The following is a 17,029-nucleotide window of genomic DNA, read 5'->3' on the forward strand; positions in this document are numbered from 1 at the left end:
GAGAAGACATGAAAAAGATAAAGACATGCTTTGTCTTTATCTTGGCAAATAATGAAATTCCTTAAACTATTTCTAACAGTTAAGTAACTTCAAAGTCTCTCTCAAAGGTTTCCATTTTTATGTAGCTTACGCCCTTAGTCCTTGCACCCAGGAGGCAAAGGTAGGTAGATCTCTGTGAGTTCAAGGCGAGCCTAATTGATCTACACAGCAAGCTCCAGAACAGCCAGGACTACATTTGCCTATAGTTCACTACCAAATCTAACAATCTTCTCTCCTTTGTATATTTTATTTATTTGTTGATGGCTGACAGAGCCCACATCTAGCATAACTTACCAAAGTTTTGCAAAAGTTATCACAATTATGCAAAATAAGTGAAGGCACTGGATAGGGCAGCCTGTAACTTCTGTGCAATGTCTGCGATATGCCGATGGTAAAATACGTGACCTTGATCTTCAAATTCTTCCAGTTCATCTGTTCCTTTCCTTGCTCTGGCAGTTGCGTTGGACTATTTCCAAAAGCAGACCTCATTCAGCTGCTTGGTGCAACCGCTTCTGAACGCAATCCAATTCCCTCCACCCTTTATCGGAAGTTCTGTCTCAAGGATAACACTCTTGGTTTTAGTGGTGATTAGACCCCTGACCCTCTCGGCTCCACTGATTTTTTTCAGCAGTCACTGTAATGCCTGCTTCTGTGTTTACTTGTGATTTGTGCAGGGGGCAGTATCACGAAGCATAAAGATGTTAAAGGTATTTACTCTTTCATTTTTCTCTCACCAGTGGGATGGAGTAGGACCTCTTCCAGACTGTGCAGAACCACCAAAAGGGATCCAGATGCTGTGGCACCCATCCATAGTCAAACCCTACCTCACACTGCTCTCTGAGTGCTCAAACCCAGACACGCTGGAAGGGGCAGCGGGCGCCCTGCAGAACTTGGCTGCAGGGACCTGGAAGGTATGGCTAGTTCATTGCAATAAAAAAAACAATCTGGAATTAGGAGTGAGCGAGCCTTAAAAACAATACAAGTATAGGTTTGAAAAATGCAATTCTAATAATTATTTTATAACATTAGAGAAAAAAAAACAATTATAGTGTGCTGTTGGGCTTAGAATGCCCTTAAATTTTGTTTCTCTTAGGTGCTCCAGTGTCCTTGAAGACCATTGCAGACATAACAGTCTTGTAGATAGAAGTACAGCCAGTGAAATCACTGTGAAATGCTTATAATTCTACGTGGATAGCTAACCTGCTTCTCTTTCAGAAATTATTATAATTTGTTGATGTTTTGAGGCATTGTCATTGACCACTAAGTAGGCTATATGTAAACATCTTTTCTTAAAAAGGAATGTGAACCTATGAACAGTGTTGTGTCAATTCCTAGCGCTTAAAGCTGAGAACCCCCTGCCTTTTAAAAGTATAGAGTTTTCTGAAAGGATTCAGCAAGTGAATGAGTTTAAGGACCAGAAAGAGACCCCTTTCCTCCAAGGCGTTACAAACTGATATTGCTCCTGACTGATTTTTTTTTTCATAAGTAATTACTAGCCTTTCGTCTTTGGGTAGAAAAGATGCTCCTTAATTTAAAAAAAAAAACTCCATGCATATATTCACTAACACTTGCATGTTCCAGCCAAACCTGTTGAAGAAAAACCATGGTCCCTGAGAAAGCTGAGGATGTGTAGGGCAGAGATCAAGAAAAGAAAGCGTTGAGGTTTGCATCATGTTCAGTTCATTTAATGCCGATGCCTGGATTTGGAATGTTTGTGATTACTTTTTTCCGTTGACATCCATTCTCTTTAAAAACACGTTCGCACTGACACATAGACGCACACAGTATTCAGAATCTCAGTGCCAGCGATGCACCGGGCACAGTGTGGTCACGCATCATTCTGCTCATACGTTCCCGTGTCTGCCTTATTCCTCCTCTCATTCTTCCTTTCTGCTGCTGCAGTCCGAGTTTCTGCAGTCCCTTTTTCCTCATCTGTGCCATCTCTGGGCACAGCCGGAATAACTGCTCTTGAGGTTGCTGGTGGGGTGGGTAAGCTCACCTCTTCTCTTGAAGACCATAGGGATAACCAAAACTGATCTTTTCATCCCACCCATGAGGCACCCCAGTGTTTAAAGAATTCAGGTTGGGCAGGGCTGCAAGTGAAGTTGTATCTTATTTTCAAGCAGAGATTGGGAGAAAAGTTTTAAAAGAAGAGTTGCACGCTTCAGAAGGCCAGGACATAGCATGCCACACCTTAGAAGAAGATACAAAGAGAAGCCACTCCTTTAACTAGTCCTCGGATCTTACAGTTCTCTAAGCTTTCCTGGTCTCAGAAGCTTTGAGTCAAATCACAGTTAAAACCTAGGCTGGCCCCATCTTTCCCGAGCATAAAAGCCTAGGCAAATTATAGCTGTCCTGTGTGCCATATGACATCTCCTTAAACAGAGATCTCTGTGACTGCCTCGCTCTGGGGCATTCGGAGACATCCGGGCACTGGATGCAAAAGCCTCGCTCTGCAGCATTCGGAGACATCCAGGCACTGGATGCAAAAGCGTTAGGAAATGGAATAAATCAAACACTTGTCTCTCTGTGAGATCGGAAGCGCTCACACACCCACTGCCTCCTTCAGGCTTCCTTTCTGCAATGCCTGAACTGGACAAGCTTGAGTAACAGGGTTCTGGGGTGAACCTAACGTGAGGCATGACAATTTAGTTAGACAGCAGCAAATCGCACATACCATCATAAGATACGATTTTATTCTTTTGGGGGGTTAGATTTATTATTTTATGCACATGAGTACGCTATAGTTGTCTTCAGACACACCAGAAGAAGGAATCGGATCCCATTACAGATGATTGTGAGCCACCATGTGGTTGCTGGGAATTGAATTAAGGACCTCTGGAAGAGCAGTCAATGATCTTAACCTCTGAGCTATCTCTCTAGCCCATAAGATACGATTTTAAATAATTGTATTCGTCAAAATGCTTTTCTGTTTTTATCATTTTTCGTGTTCCTTGGGAAATTCTCACGTCCTTAGGACATTTACAAAGTGGAGAAGTGTCTTGAGGCGCTACAAGATTTTGAATTAAAGATTTTAACTTAAATTCTCTGTATCGTGTAGTTCTAAAAGTTATGGGGGATAGGTAGAAGACCTAAATCAAGTCTCTGGAGTCCTCCTGAAAGTGATGTCTGAGATTAAAACTGCAGAGAATAGAATCAGAGGAAGACTAATGCAAAAGGGGAATAAAAACCAGTGGGATTGAGGACGGTATAGGACACTTTTGTACATGAAACACACAGAGAAGGAAAATGATGGAGACGTAGCTGTAGTAAGTATGCGGGTATGTGTGATGATTCCCCACATAAAGGAGGAGAGAGAGGAGAGTAGTTCAATAAAGTGGGTCTTTTCATATTTAATGAAAACTGTAAATTTATATATCAAGTAAGTTAGGAAACTTCATTCACAAAGACTGGAACCTATACAAAGAGCATTGTAATCAAATTTCTCATAAAGAGAAACTAGTCATAAAGAGAAAATGGTAAAAAGGTATCCAGAGGAAAGAGAATTGTTATGCAAAGCAATGCACTGTGTCTGAGCTCAGCTTACAATCAGTATCACAAGGCAACCATTCAGTAAACCGGAAGCTTGCTGAGCACTGTCTCTTCTCTAGAAGAGAGTGTTCTGGCACTTGAGGCCCTGGACAACTGAAGCCAAGACATACTTTTTCCCTTTTCCCTTGTGCTCTATGTACTGGCCTGTGCTTGGATTAGCAGAAGTGTTCAAACACTAGTGCTTAACCTTAGTAGCTTCTGTCCACACATCTTTTCCATACACAGCTATCAGTTTTGACTCGTAGGGTATCAGTAAAGTTTTTGATTCTTAGGTTATCAATAAGATAATTGTTGCACATCTTTTTCCCAGGCCCATTCTTAGAGGGTCACATTTTATGTCTCATCATTTGATGTTGACACACTTTATATTTTCATCACTCTCTGTCTCTCTATCTCTCTCTCTTTGTGATTGTGTGTGTGTGTGTGTGTGTGTGTGTGTGAGAGAGAGAGAGAGAGAGAGAGAGAGAGAGAGAGAGAGAGAACATGTGTGGAAACAGAAACTTGCAAGAGTTGATTCTCAATCCTTCCACCATATTGATCTCAAAGACTGACCTTGAGTCCTCAGGATTAACAGCAAGTGCCTTTACTTACTGAGCCATCTCTTCAGCCTATGACTTGCTCTTTTACATGAAGCTGATAGAGAGGAGGCAAAGTAGAATGATGGTTTCCCCAGTGCCTATGTTTATCAATGCTCAGTAATGCCACTTGGGTCCACAGTATCTGCCTGCAATGTGGAACATTCGGTGTTTCTTAGTGGTCTCTGTCTTGGGGTAACCAAGGTAGTTACCTGGATATAGTCTGAGTACTTAATTAGGGAGATAAAATTATAGAGTTTTAAAATTTATCTATCTGTATATTTTCACATTATTTCCTATGTTGGATCACTCAGTAGAAGGGATGGAGGACACGTGACATCCCTCCAGGACTTCTGGCAACCACACTCTGCTGCTCTCGGCCTGTGAGCCTGCACATTAGCTCAACACAGTTCTCCCTCTCCACTGTGTTTCTATCCCCGCATGTCCAGAGGATGTTTGTTTACTAATTTTTTTATTATCAATAAGGTAGAGATTAGTAAGGAAGAGAGGAAGGAACTTAAGAGTGTTGAGCTAACAATCCCAGAAAGCTGGATGAAGTTTGGAGAACTATGACCACTGGACTTTTCAAGTGTACATTAGATTACAGACATGAATTAGGAAGTGCAACATTATTACCTTATAACCAGGAACAAAGATGAACCCAAAAGAAATGCAGTAGGTACCCAATGACCCAGTGGCAAAGCGAAAGGGTAGAAAATGTAAATGTGTGTGTGTGTGTATGTGTATATATATATATATGTATATGTATATGTATATATTCATATATATATACATATATATATATATATATATATATATATATATGAATGAAAGAAAATTGGCAGAGACTGTTCCAAAACTCTATTCCTTTGCTTCTCAAAAACAAAAACAAAACAACCTGAGTGATTGTCACAAGGCCACACCACTGTCATCAGGACAGTTGTTATTGGCCATGTCAGAAGATGGAATTTTAGATTTTTATCCTGGATGGACAAAGTAGAATATTGGCTCTTAGAGTGTCGATTTTACCATAAACTCTTCTTCCTTAGCAATTCAAAAAAATGAGTCAGTCCTCTGTCACAGCAGAAGGCTACTGAGTATTGTTTCTGTGCATTTACAAGAATGCATGCATACAGAGATGGTAGGTAGGTAGGTAGGTAGGTAGGTAGATTGGTAGGTAGGTAGGTAGGTAGGTAGGCATGCTGGCCTGCAGATTCTCCATGTATACATAGGAATCAGGCACATTCCAACCACCTACCATACATTTTAGTCACTCTGTTTTGAGGGAAAGGAGATAGACAGTTCTTAGAGAAGAACAGAGATTATTATTACACCAAACACTGGTATATTACTACAATCGAAACATGAAGGAAATCCAATATAAAAACTGAGCAGAAAAATCCTTACTTGACAGAGACGGTCTCAGGTCGAGGGAAATGGCTCAGCCACTTTATGCAGAAAAGTCCTGAGATCAAATTTATAGAATCCATGTAAAGAATCCACTGCAGTCCCATTGCTGACAGGGAGATGGAGCCAGGAAGATCTATGGGGCTTGCTGCAAAGCCAGTACAGCCAGACTGATGAGCCTTAGGTTCAAGGGAAAACTCTGTCTCAAAAAGTAAGGTAGAAAGGGATGGAGAAAGATACCTGATGTTGACTCCTGGCCTCTGTGTGCACCTTCACACAAAAAGTGTATAGACATACAGACAGCACACTCCTACATGCAAAAATAGTTTTTTATCATACATATCCCAGACCATCACAGGGCATACAGTGACATTCGAACAACACTCCCCTCAGCAAGCTAGTTCTCTAAGAATGTGTTTTTATAGCAACTGTCAAAATTTAGTGGCATTTCTTAGTAGTCCTTAACTTTTTATGACCCAACAAAACAGAAATGAGGAGGTAAAACCAGAGAACTTTGCATGGAGAGAGCTCTTTATAGACCTCCTTGTCTGACACAGTAACTTCTCTTTATGAGAAGTACGTGATCACTCTTTGGCTGTGACAAATTGACTAGCAAACTAGACGTTCCTAATGGCCCTAAACATGTTCTAAAGTTAAAAATGTTCATTATTTGGTCCATGAACATCAGACAAATATAATGATATTACTGTAGAAACGAAGTGATAAATGTTTCCCAGAAACAGCATGGACTTTACTTCCATTGTTCTTGTTCACAAAAAAAGTGAATTTATTTGTGGCACAATATTAGAATGAGTGGATACAGTAATTTGAAGATTTCCAAAATGTAAATGAATGCTCTTTCAATTCCTATTTGTAGATTTTTTTCCTGTTGTAGTTGGGGCTTATGAAAATCCAGCCTTTGAGCTGTACTGTACAAATATATCTGTAACGGAAATGAAGGTAAATATGTAGGTAGCTCTCTACAGTCAGACTCTGCTAAAATAGGAATGCTCTCTAGGAACATTATCAACATATTTGTTTTAAGAAATAAAATAGAATAAAAGGCACATAGATAATATCACATGTGTTATGAAGCATCATGAGAGCAACAGAACTTTAAGGAAAAAGAAACAATCTCCAACCATAAGGCCCAACTGTGTGTTTTTTAATGTAAGAGAACTTGGAAACTTAAGACTTATTCCTAGAGAAATAAATGACAGCCTTTGAGAGGCACGGTGAATTTAGCTTGGTCCAGCAGTCACTGTGTATTGTAAGAGAACCAGGGGAGATTAGTAGACTACATTAAAAAAAAAAAAGCAATACTCGTGCTTTGACATGTAAGACAGAGTGAATTATCTTTGCCCTAGTTTATGTCACAAGCCAGAGACTATGTAAAGCTTCTGCCTGCACAGAGGGCATGAAAGACTGTGTGCTAGGGGATGAGGACAAGATGACCAAGCTAAGGAAGTAAAGGACCAAGCCTATGGCCAACTCTTGACTCTAGTCATGTATGGCTCAGTAGCATCTGCCTACAAGACCTGGGAAGAGCAATTGGCTCATGAACCACAACAGGATTGTAAATATTTGTAATATTGCAAATGCCACCCACATCCATTGTCAACCTCAGAGAGGCCTGTACTGTTTGCCTGGGGCTGAGTTTCTCACTGAGGATGGATCCTCTGACTTCTGCTCTAGGTCTAACTTAAGCATGACAGAACTCCTTTCTGAAAGTGGAGGAACTGCTCAACCAGAGATGCCAGACAGAGTGACAAGGTCCAAATTTACTTTCTTCTATGGAAAAACAACTAATAAAAAGGAACACATAGAACAGTGGTGATTTTTTTTTGTAACACTGTAAATTATAGTTAGTAACAGACAGAGAACTTGAGGACAAGAAATAAAAAGTGTGAACATGGTAGATGAAGTCAAGAAAACTAAAATTCATGGGAAGAATACAAAAGATCCCAGATCTATGTAGATATACACAGAAAATTCCCCTCTAGCATACATCAAAGAACTCTAAGTACTTGCCTGTGAGCAAAACACCCAAGACTGGCAAAGTCCACTTCAAATTACAAGGAGAAAAAAAATGGCTCCTACATGAGATAGGTATAGTCCATATTTCCATTATATGGGAAAACTTCACAATTCATGAGCCATTGGATAAAGTACTCAGAAAAAGTCTTGTTTAATTGTGAAAAATATTAGCCATGGATTGAGTGTGCTCTTTCCTTTCCTGTAGAACTTTATAAGCAAAAACCGTGTTCATGAACAGTTTAAATTTTATTGACTGCCGTCTAAACACAAAATCTTAAAGCATGGGAATGCAGGTATTTTTAGGAATGAAATACAAGCTAAAATTAGAACTGCCTGGCATTTACTTGGAAATTACTGTCGATGAAAAGGAAAACTCAGTCCATAATGAAAGAAAGGAAGAAAGGAAGGAAGGAAGGAAGGAGAAAGGAAGGAAAAGAAGGAAGGAAGGGAAGGAGGGAGGGAGGGAGGGAGGGAGGGAGGGAGGGAGGGAGGGAGGGAGGGGCGAGCAAACTCAAGACTAACAGATGTTGAAATTAGCAAACATGAGAAGATTATAATGTAATGTATTGTATATGGCAAAAAGTTAGAGATGGAGAACATGTGTTTGAAAAACCAAATAAAATATCATGCGTTGGAAGTACCATGTTTGAGATGAAAAATACATGAGATGAAATAAGTACCAGATTAAACATTGCACAGCAAAAGTTAGTACACCTAAGGACAGTGCTATATCCCTGAGCCTCAGCTGGCCCAGTGCACATATCATTAGGCTCCCCAAATGAAAATATGCAAGGGTCATGAGAATAGAAAAAATATTGGCAGGAGTAACAGCTGGAATTTTTCCAAACATAGTGAGAAACCAAAACGGTAGTCTCATAAGCCCAGAAGCTCAAGAAACCTGAAACACAAGGAATCTGATTAAATTGCAGCAAGTTCTTGGGAATCAGATCACTCAATCTCTGCAGTAACAACAAAGGGTCCAGTGGAGATGGGGCTGCTCTCAATAGCAGGTCTCACTCATGTCAGCACCTTGGAGAGCAAAAGGCATTTCTAACAAAGAAAGACTAAGGGACTGCAGGACTTGCTAGCCAGATACAACTTTACTCAGAACGGCTGTAAAGCTATCTTTCGGAGCCCTTTAGAGACACACTCTATGCTGAGAGCAGACATTGTCAATCACCCGTGTGGTCGGGACAGAGAAATTGCGAATAAGAGCTTCAGTTGAACTGCTGTGGCATTGATCAGAGTATTGATCATGGCACCTCAGTCTCAATATTCTGATCTTTCTATCCTGGATAAAAACATCTGCGTACGAGCTCTGTTTCAATGGTTCTAGCACCGCACATGGGTACCAAGTTAGGGGATTAGTTTGGCTATAGAAAATGCTCCCGTGAGAGTGTATAACCACGTAGACCCCAGATGTTTTTCTGTGGAAATGGTTGGAAATCTCTGCCCCCATCAGTGATGGTGGTATCTTCAATTTTTAAGGCATGATCCTTTTCAGTGGAGACAGTGCCGCCTTATATAACAAGCTCTTGGTGCTGCAAATCAAGCTGACAGTTTCTTTCATCAATTAAACACTCTTTAATCTTCCAGTATGGACCGGACGTTGAAGACAATTGAAAGAAAGATGAATGTAACTCGATCTCTACTTTACTCTGTAATAAAGTTGTAACAAGTTCAGAAGGCCATTGTCAATAGAGTGATGAGAGTATATCAAGGCCCAAGAGTGTCTGTGAGGTCAATTTTACCAGAAAGCAGTAGAGGAGGAGGCAGCATATTCCAGCAGTGCTGCTTAAAACCTCAGTATGGATGGTGATGACTTAGAATTACTTCTGGCATCTGGGATTATCTAAAGGTATGCCAGCTACTATAACATGCAGAACTCCAAATACACAAAGGCTCAGGCAAGATAGAAGGTAGAAATTATTTTCTTCTGATATCACAGTAAAGGTCAGAGGTGAGAGGCAGGAAGCAGTTCACACAGGCTAAGAGCAGTTCTGACTTCTTCCACATGTGACTCTACATCCGTGACTCTCACTGCTGCACACGCCATCAGGAAGAAACGAAATAGCAACAAAACCAGAATCATTCCAAGCAAATCACAGTGGCCTCACTGTTCCCTACTGATAGCCTAGGAGTCAGGGGACATATGCTTTCAAGTAGTTTTCCCCCATCAGAATGGACAAGAATTTTAGTAAAATCCAGATCGAGAATAAATTCATCTTTCATGGAAAAATGTTTACTAATATAGTCCACTTATGGACCACAGAAAAAAGCATTATATTAGTAAAAAGAAATTGCCATTGAGGTTTTCTGCTGCATAGGACTTCTGCAGAATCTACACTTTATGATTATAAAAAAAAAGTCCTCACTAGCAACACCCCTCCAGAATGTTCTGCATAACAGAATACAGATTACCTTTGTCCACATCAACAAGAGAAGAATCATGCTAATATTCCCAAAGTAGAAGTCCTCTGGCTCCAGGAGAAAAATATGAAGACTTATCTCCTATTTTCATGAGAAATTCTATTTACAAAGAAAAACTAAAGGGAAACTTTTGACATAGTATTGTGTAAGGGAGAAGTAAACTATTTGAATTACTTTTCTTGTCTTATATTGAATAAAATAAAATTATTTCTAACACAGTCTTGCTTATGTGCACTGACTAGAAGCCTGCCAGCTCCATGATACCCGGCTGGATACAGGTCAGAGTGCCGTCAGCCTTCCCTCCACAAGATGCTACCAGGGGAAATCATAGGTAGCTCAGGATGAAACCTGAGATAGCCTTCGTTTTGTGCATGCAAGACCTATCACCAGAAATGGTTGCACCAAATTCCCTGAACAATAGTACTAACTTGAGCCATATAACAAAAGACACATGGTTTCTGAATGTCTAATACATTCTTTTTGTAATAAAACTTTGTAATAAAAATGCCCTAATATAATGCTAATTAGATCCACCTAGAAAATAACATGGCATTATAAATAAATTCAGAAGCAAACTTGAGACTTGCAAGTAATTTACTCTAAAGTTGTTGTTAGTTTTTTGTTTTTGTTTTTCATTTTATGGAGTAAAATCACTGAGGCTCTATGATACCAGAAAATGCTAGAGCGTTCTGCAAAGTTCAACTATGGGCTGTGCTAGATCAGTTGGTAAAGCACTTGCCTTGAAATTCTGAAGACCTGAAATCACTCTCCAGAATCGATGTTTAAAACAAACAAACAGCTGGTCTCACATGCACAATGGGGCTGTTATTAAATTTTGTTTGGAAGCATTAAGTTTTGCAGTGGGACATTTCTTTACCATGTAAAGAGATAAACTGGGGAAATGGCTACTTCAATAATTCCAGTGAGGACATGATCATTTAGAAGGTCTTTTAATAGCTCACTGTACTTCTTAAGCGACAAAAATTTGAAAGAACAGGAAATTCATCAGTTCAGAATTTTAGCACTATTATGGCTTCAGCTTCCAAAGAGACTATTTTTATACTTAATGGATAAGGATTATCTTCAGTTATTTGGTACAGTATTACGATTTCAGGGTGGAGGGAGTGACCCAAGGAAATTACCTCTTACCTGCCTGAGTCAGCTTTAGTGAAATTGTCTCATCTTAAACATGGTATAACTTTTAGATATCTAGTAACCATCATTTGTGTTTTATTCTGACTGATATTTTTTAATGAAGTCCCAGGAAATCCACATTCAACCCATATTTAAAGGGTTAAATAACATTGACTTTACTTGATCTTTCAGTTCCTCAGTGTAAGGAAATTTATTAGACAGAAATAACTTTGATTGAGTTAGTTCTTTTTTAGGTTCATCTCTGAGTTTCATTTTGCCTAATATAACAAAATGGGGAAAATAATCTCGACATTGTCAGTAAATTCAGCAGAACACGGCTTTTTCCCATGAGGCCATCCAGTGTCTTCTTGACTTCTTCAGGGGATGCTGACTTTGAGGTTCTGTGAGCATCTCTCTGCTGATGGGGTTGGGGTTAGATGATACATTAATTTGTTTCTCTGTCTGGAGTCAACTTTACTCTATGGCACCTCTGTCTGGGACACACATGGTGTGATGGTTGGTGACTGAACCACCTCTGCTCCACTGTACTCCCCCAGCCTCACGGATGCAGCCATGTCTCTTCCATATTAACAATCATTATGTGTCACCTGATTCCTAGACAGGCAAGTCCTCTGTAATTCTGGTCTATAGCTCTTTTCTCCTTCATACTTCAGCCCATAGAAACCATCAGAGCTACCCTTGATTACACAGGTCACAGAAACCAATCATACTCCATGGATCCCTCTAGGATGATGCTGAAAAGTTTACTAGTTAGTGTGTGGTCTCTTCCATAGTCCTGAAAGGGAAGTAATCTGTTGATTCTCCTTTCTTCCATATTTGTTGAGTGGGGTGAAGGGGGCAGGGGAACACACACACACACAACACACACACATCGGTGACTTGCACCTGGACACTCCAGGATTGCAGTGACAGCTCTTTGAGTACTGTTACCTTTCTTAAGTCTTCGTGCTAACAGGAGACTGATATGACTGTCTCCTGAGAGGCTCTGCCAGACCTGGCAAATACAGAGGCAGATGCTCACAGCCAACCATTGGACCAATCACACAGTCCCCAATAGAGGAATTAGAGAAAGGACTGAAGGAGCTGAAAGGCTTTGCAACCCCATAGGAAGAACAATATCAACCAACTAGACCCCCCCCCAGAGCTTCCAGAGACTGAACCACCAACGAGAGTACATACAGAGGGAACCATAGCTCCAGCCACATATGTAGCAGAGGATGGCCTTGTTGGACATCAATGGGAGGAGAGGTCCTTGGTCCTGTGAAGGCTCAATGCCCCACTGTAGGGGAATGCCAGAGCAGGAAAGTAGGGATGGGGAACACCTTCATAGAAGCAGGGAGAGAGGGGAATGGGATGGGGGAAGAAAAAAAGCCTTCCCATACTGTCCCTCCCACTAGTTTGGAGACTTCATGTGGACTCTGAAAAGTGAATGGTGGGCAGCCATCTTCCAGTTAACTCTCCAAAATGACGAACACGAAGGGAAAGAGGGGAGGCACTCGGTATATGTTCTCTAGGTCTTTTAGGAAACATGGAGTTGTTCCTTTGGCCACATACATGCGAATCTATAAGAAGGGTGATATAGTAGACATCAAGGGAATGGGTACTGTTCAGAAAGGAATGCCCCATAACTGTTACCATAAGTGTTCCGGCAAAACCGGAAGAGTCTACAGTGTCACCCAGCATGCCGTGGGCATCATTGTAAACAAGCAAGTTAAGGGCAAGATTCTGGCCAAGAGGATCAATGTGCGGACTGAGCACATTAAACACTCGAAGAGCAGAGACAGCTTCCTGAAGCGGGTGAAGGAGAACGATCAGAAGGAAAAGGAAGCCAAAGAGAAGGGCACCTGGGTTCAGCTGAAGCGCCAGCCTGCAGCACCCAGAGAAGCACACTTTGTGAGAACTAATGGGAAAGAGCCTGAGCTGCTGGAGCCAATTCCATAGGAATTCATGGCCTAGTGTATAAAAGAAATAAAGGACCCGACTGCAGAGTTTTTCCTTAGGTTCAAAAAAAAAAGAAAGAAAGAAAAGTAAATGGTTTGTTTTCTGCTTCTTCTAATCTTCTTTCAATATATGCAGCTTTTACCTGGAGTTGTGTGCTAGTCTTAAAAACAAATCATTTGCTTTTTCTTCTCTGTCCCACTCTGACAGCATCTTGTGAAGCCAAACGATGGCTCAAACCTTTGCCCGGGAGGAATGGGAAGAAAGTAATATTTACTGTCAGAAGTATTGTCTCAATAGTCTGTGTAAACAGGAGTGACCCTTTTCTGACACAACCAAGATATTCTAGTTACATGTGGCTTTTTGTATCAGTCCTAGTGAATCAGGACAGATGTCCCCAAGAATAGATCGAAGTGCCGGGTGGGTCACTTCATAGTCCTTAACTATCTTTAACTCAGGATTTCAGAAGGAAGTTAGGTGGATTATTGGCAACTCAAACTAATAAAATGAAAGCCAACATTATTTGATTAATTTGTAAGGAGTTCTATAAACTACAAAATGAAGATGTCCGTAGTTGGTAGTGTCCTTCTGAGGTACAGGGTACAATAGAGATAAAGCTCATCGACTCAGATTCGGTGCTTCGTGGGTTCAAGGCCAGGCTGAGTATTCCCAGTCTGCATTGTGCCACACCTCCCTTGTATCACCTGTAAGAAAAGGACTGACGACGACGGTACGTGCTTCCCACAGTTGAGGACTAGATGAGTTCAAACATACAAACATGTAAACAAAACGTTTCCAAGTGAGTGTTTTGTTAGATTTAAGTGAGGATGCTTTGAGGGGTTTTGCTTTCCTGAGCCATCTTTGGGAAATCAGTATGTCAGGAACAGTATGAATCTGACATCTGTTTCTGCTTTTTGGCTTGGTCCTCATATTCCTCCTCCCTCCTCCCTCCTCCCTCCTCCCTCCTCCCTCCTCCCTCCTCCCTCTCACCATCTCCCTACTCTGCCCTCCTCCTGCTCCCTGTTCTCTTCTTTTGCCTCTTTCTTCTCTGCCTTTGACAACACTGAGCCTCTTGTCTTGCGCATGGGTCAGTCTTCTCAGTGGCATCCCTGTCACCCCTGGTCTGTCCCTCCACTCCATGATGCTTTGCTCAGTGTGTACTCCCATCAGTCTGTTGACAAAACGTAGAGATTCAGTCAGATTATTTACTCCAACCAGGAACTTTCTGCTGTGACTTTAGTGACACCTGTGATGGCCTTTCCCATTGAAGCGTTTGGCAACTCATACGCCTTTCAAGCCACCACTGCACTGAAAGAGAAGCAGCTCGGTTCTATCAGGAATACTCTGCATGCCCCATGCTTCTGTCCAGCTTGAACCTGTGAAGCATCCACCACTCCAAGGCGTCTTTGTCTACATCATGCCTTCTCTTCCTTTAACTTCTTGCTGGGCAAGACATGGCTTGCCAGTCCATTCCCAGGACTTGCTAGGCTGATGGCTTAAGAGTATTATAAACTTCTATCTTGGAAAGTCAAGAAAAACTCATCCAATTTTGCACCGTCTTTTGAATATGCTGCAGATGGCAGGCCATAAACTGTAGTGATTTGAGAAATCTCTCTCTCTGTGTGTGTCTCTCTCTCTCTCTGTCTCTCTCTCTCTCTCTCACACACACACACACACACACACACACACCACACCACAAAGCAGAGAAAGTAAAAAAGTAAAAACTTCCAGAAACAAACTGTTCTGTCCTTGTGTCACCTGAGTGTGAATCAAACCCATTACCTAGTTGTCACTTTCCACATCACCAAACACAAGTGTGTAACTCATTCATATTGGAAGCTTACATGGTCATTTGGGTCAGCTTTGCTTTGTTTCCTATTAAGTTCCCAACAGAGTCAAGTGAACGCTCTTCATTCTCCACTCATCTGACCGTCTTTCCATCCATCACGGGAGGGAAGTGTAGAGATGGACCTTCTGAGCACATCATAGTTACGCTGTTTAGGGACATTCCGGATATGGCAGTGCACCTCTGCGTGGAAGGATGGAGGTTGAGGATGAATCAGAGTTTGAAGTCTGATCATAGGAATTTAATAGTAAGACATGAGGCAGCAGCAAAAAGAAAGAGTGTGATGCCCAAGGAGAAGGGACAGGAGTTTTTCCTGTGTTGTAGCTATTTAATATTTTATATTTAAATGCTGTTATTGATACAGTGATGATGCTGGCCTCCCTACATTTTGGGAAATTACAAGAGACCTCAACTGTAGAATCCAGGAGCATGGGACCTGGAAGACTTGGTAGTGGAAAGGAGGTCATCTCTTAGGATTCCAGGAACTCTTTGAAATGGTCTTTCAGGTCAAAAGAATCCCAGTCTTATTTATTATTAATATGTACCTTTTAATTTCTCCATGTTGACCAAAACTTTGAATCCTGTTCTCTGCAATCCAGGTTCTCTCCTTAGTTTTAAAGAAAAGACCAACCATAACTGGCTGTGTAAGCTTAGGCTTTTGGTGTTCGTTGGGGGCTAGGCACTCAGAGGAAGCAATGAGTCTAGAGGCCATGTTTCTTTGTCTGGGACAAGTGCTTGCATGGATGTGGACACTTGATGCCAGGAGGAACACTCCCACTCTGGGAAATGCTATCAGAGTGTAGTGGCATCCAAGCCTCGGTGTTTCCCCACTGTCACTGGACTCCTGAACAACTGTTGTCTGGATGTGGAGCTGTTGAGTAGTTCTCTGGAGCTGAGAGACGTCCCGATGAGCTTTATCTCTGTGCCTACTCCTCAGGCACCAGGGGGAAAGAAGAGAAGCCTGCATTATTGGATGATAGTGTTAAGAACAATGTTAATGTAACATCTAATGTAGGACAGGATGAAGTTGTTTGTTTTTTTTTTTAATCTCATATTTCATGCAGGGCTGGGCTGAGGATGTGGCAGGCATGGCGTATGCCCTACGTTCACTGCCAGAGGGGGCTCCCTGCCTGCCACAGGTGAGAGCCAGCTCTGGGGTGCCTGCCCCTATGGGAATGGGGGGCTGGAGCGGGCCTGGTGAGGGAGGGGTGGGGGGGACTGGTTCCCTCAGAATGAATCCTCGTTCCTGAATGTATTTTTTCCAGATCATAAGCGAAATTCCAACCAACCAAACCCTTGCCATCAGTTTTTTCTCAGAGCTGTCTCCGGGACACTGTGGAACAATGTTAAAACATGCATGCACATTTGCAAAGCTTGGGCTACCTGTGTTTGCTTAAGTAACTCGGAGTCTGAGGGCTTTATCTGCCCAAGGATACCTCTTCATTCAACAGGAAGTATCAGCTGTTCCATAAAGGCACCAACCCCAAACTAGAACAAAATGTGTCTTTAAATGAACTAGGAGATTGAATGATGGCCCTGGAAATAATACATTTTTATCTTAAATGCTCTTTTTTCAAAAAATGAAAAAGAAAGAAAGAAAGAAAATTACTATTTTCAGTCTTGCTTCCCAATGTCATATTTTCCTCTTGTCCCTCCTACATTCTTTTTCTACTTATTTCTTGTCCGTTATTCAACAAAGGCCCTGTTGCTTTGCATGCATGGCAGTTGATCACTGTGACGCACCTCCTCATAGATGTCTCCAAAGACCACCTTCATTCCACCTGCACCACTCTTTGCATTTTGATGGTTTCTCTCCCTCTCCCCCTCCCTCTCAATATCAGTCGTCAGCTCTGCCCACCCCAAACCTCCGCACCCTCCAGATGACCCTCCATATCACATGTGCATATCCCCTAAGTGCCTTTCAGCCCCAAGTGCTGAAAACATTGTCTCAAGAGAAAGGAATTGCGGTCCATGGAGTGACCCGGGAACCTTTACGTTCAGAGGGGGAAGCAAATACCCTCCAATGCATGTCTAACATATTCAGCCTGTT

The 17,029-nt window shown here is 41.6% G+C and overlaps 1 protein-coding gene and 1 pseudogene across 5 annotated transcripts in view; both read left to right on the plus strand.

Moving 5' to 3' along the window:
* Ctnnd2 (catenin delta 2) overlaps window positions 1-17,029 on the plus strand; it is an 810,313-nt gene that overhangs the window by 697,591 nt on the left and 95,693 nt on the right. For 3 of the 5 annotated variants that reach the window (XM_028767562.1, XM_028767559.1, XM_028767561.1), the window contains one exon: window positions 777-950. In XM_028767562.1, the coding sequence (XP_028623395.1) occupies window positions 777-950 (174 nt within the window). Of the gene's footprint in view, window positions 1-776; window positions 951-16,043; window positions 16,119-17,029 lie in introns of all 5 variants that reach the window. The other 2 variants (XM_028767558.1, XM_028767560.1) reach the window with 1 other exon arrangement.
* LOC114621332 lies at window positions 12,660-13,190 on the plus strand (annotated as a pseudogene).

This window comes from Grammomys surdaster, unplaced genomic scaffold, assembly GCF_004785775.1.
Source record: "Grammomys surdaster isolate TR1022 unplaced genomic scaffold, NIH_TR_1.0 174, whole genome shotgun sequence".
NCBI lineage: Eukaryota > Metazoa > Chordata > Mammalia > Rodentia > Muridae > Grammomys > Grammomys surdaster.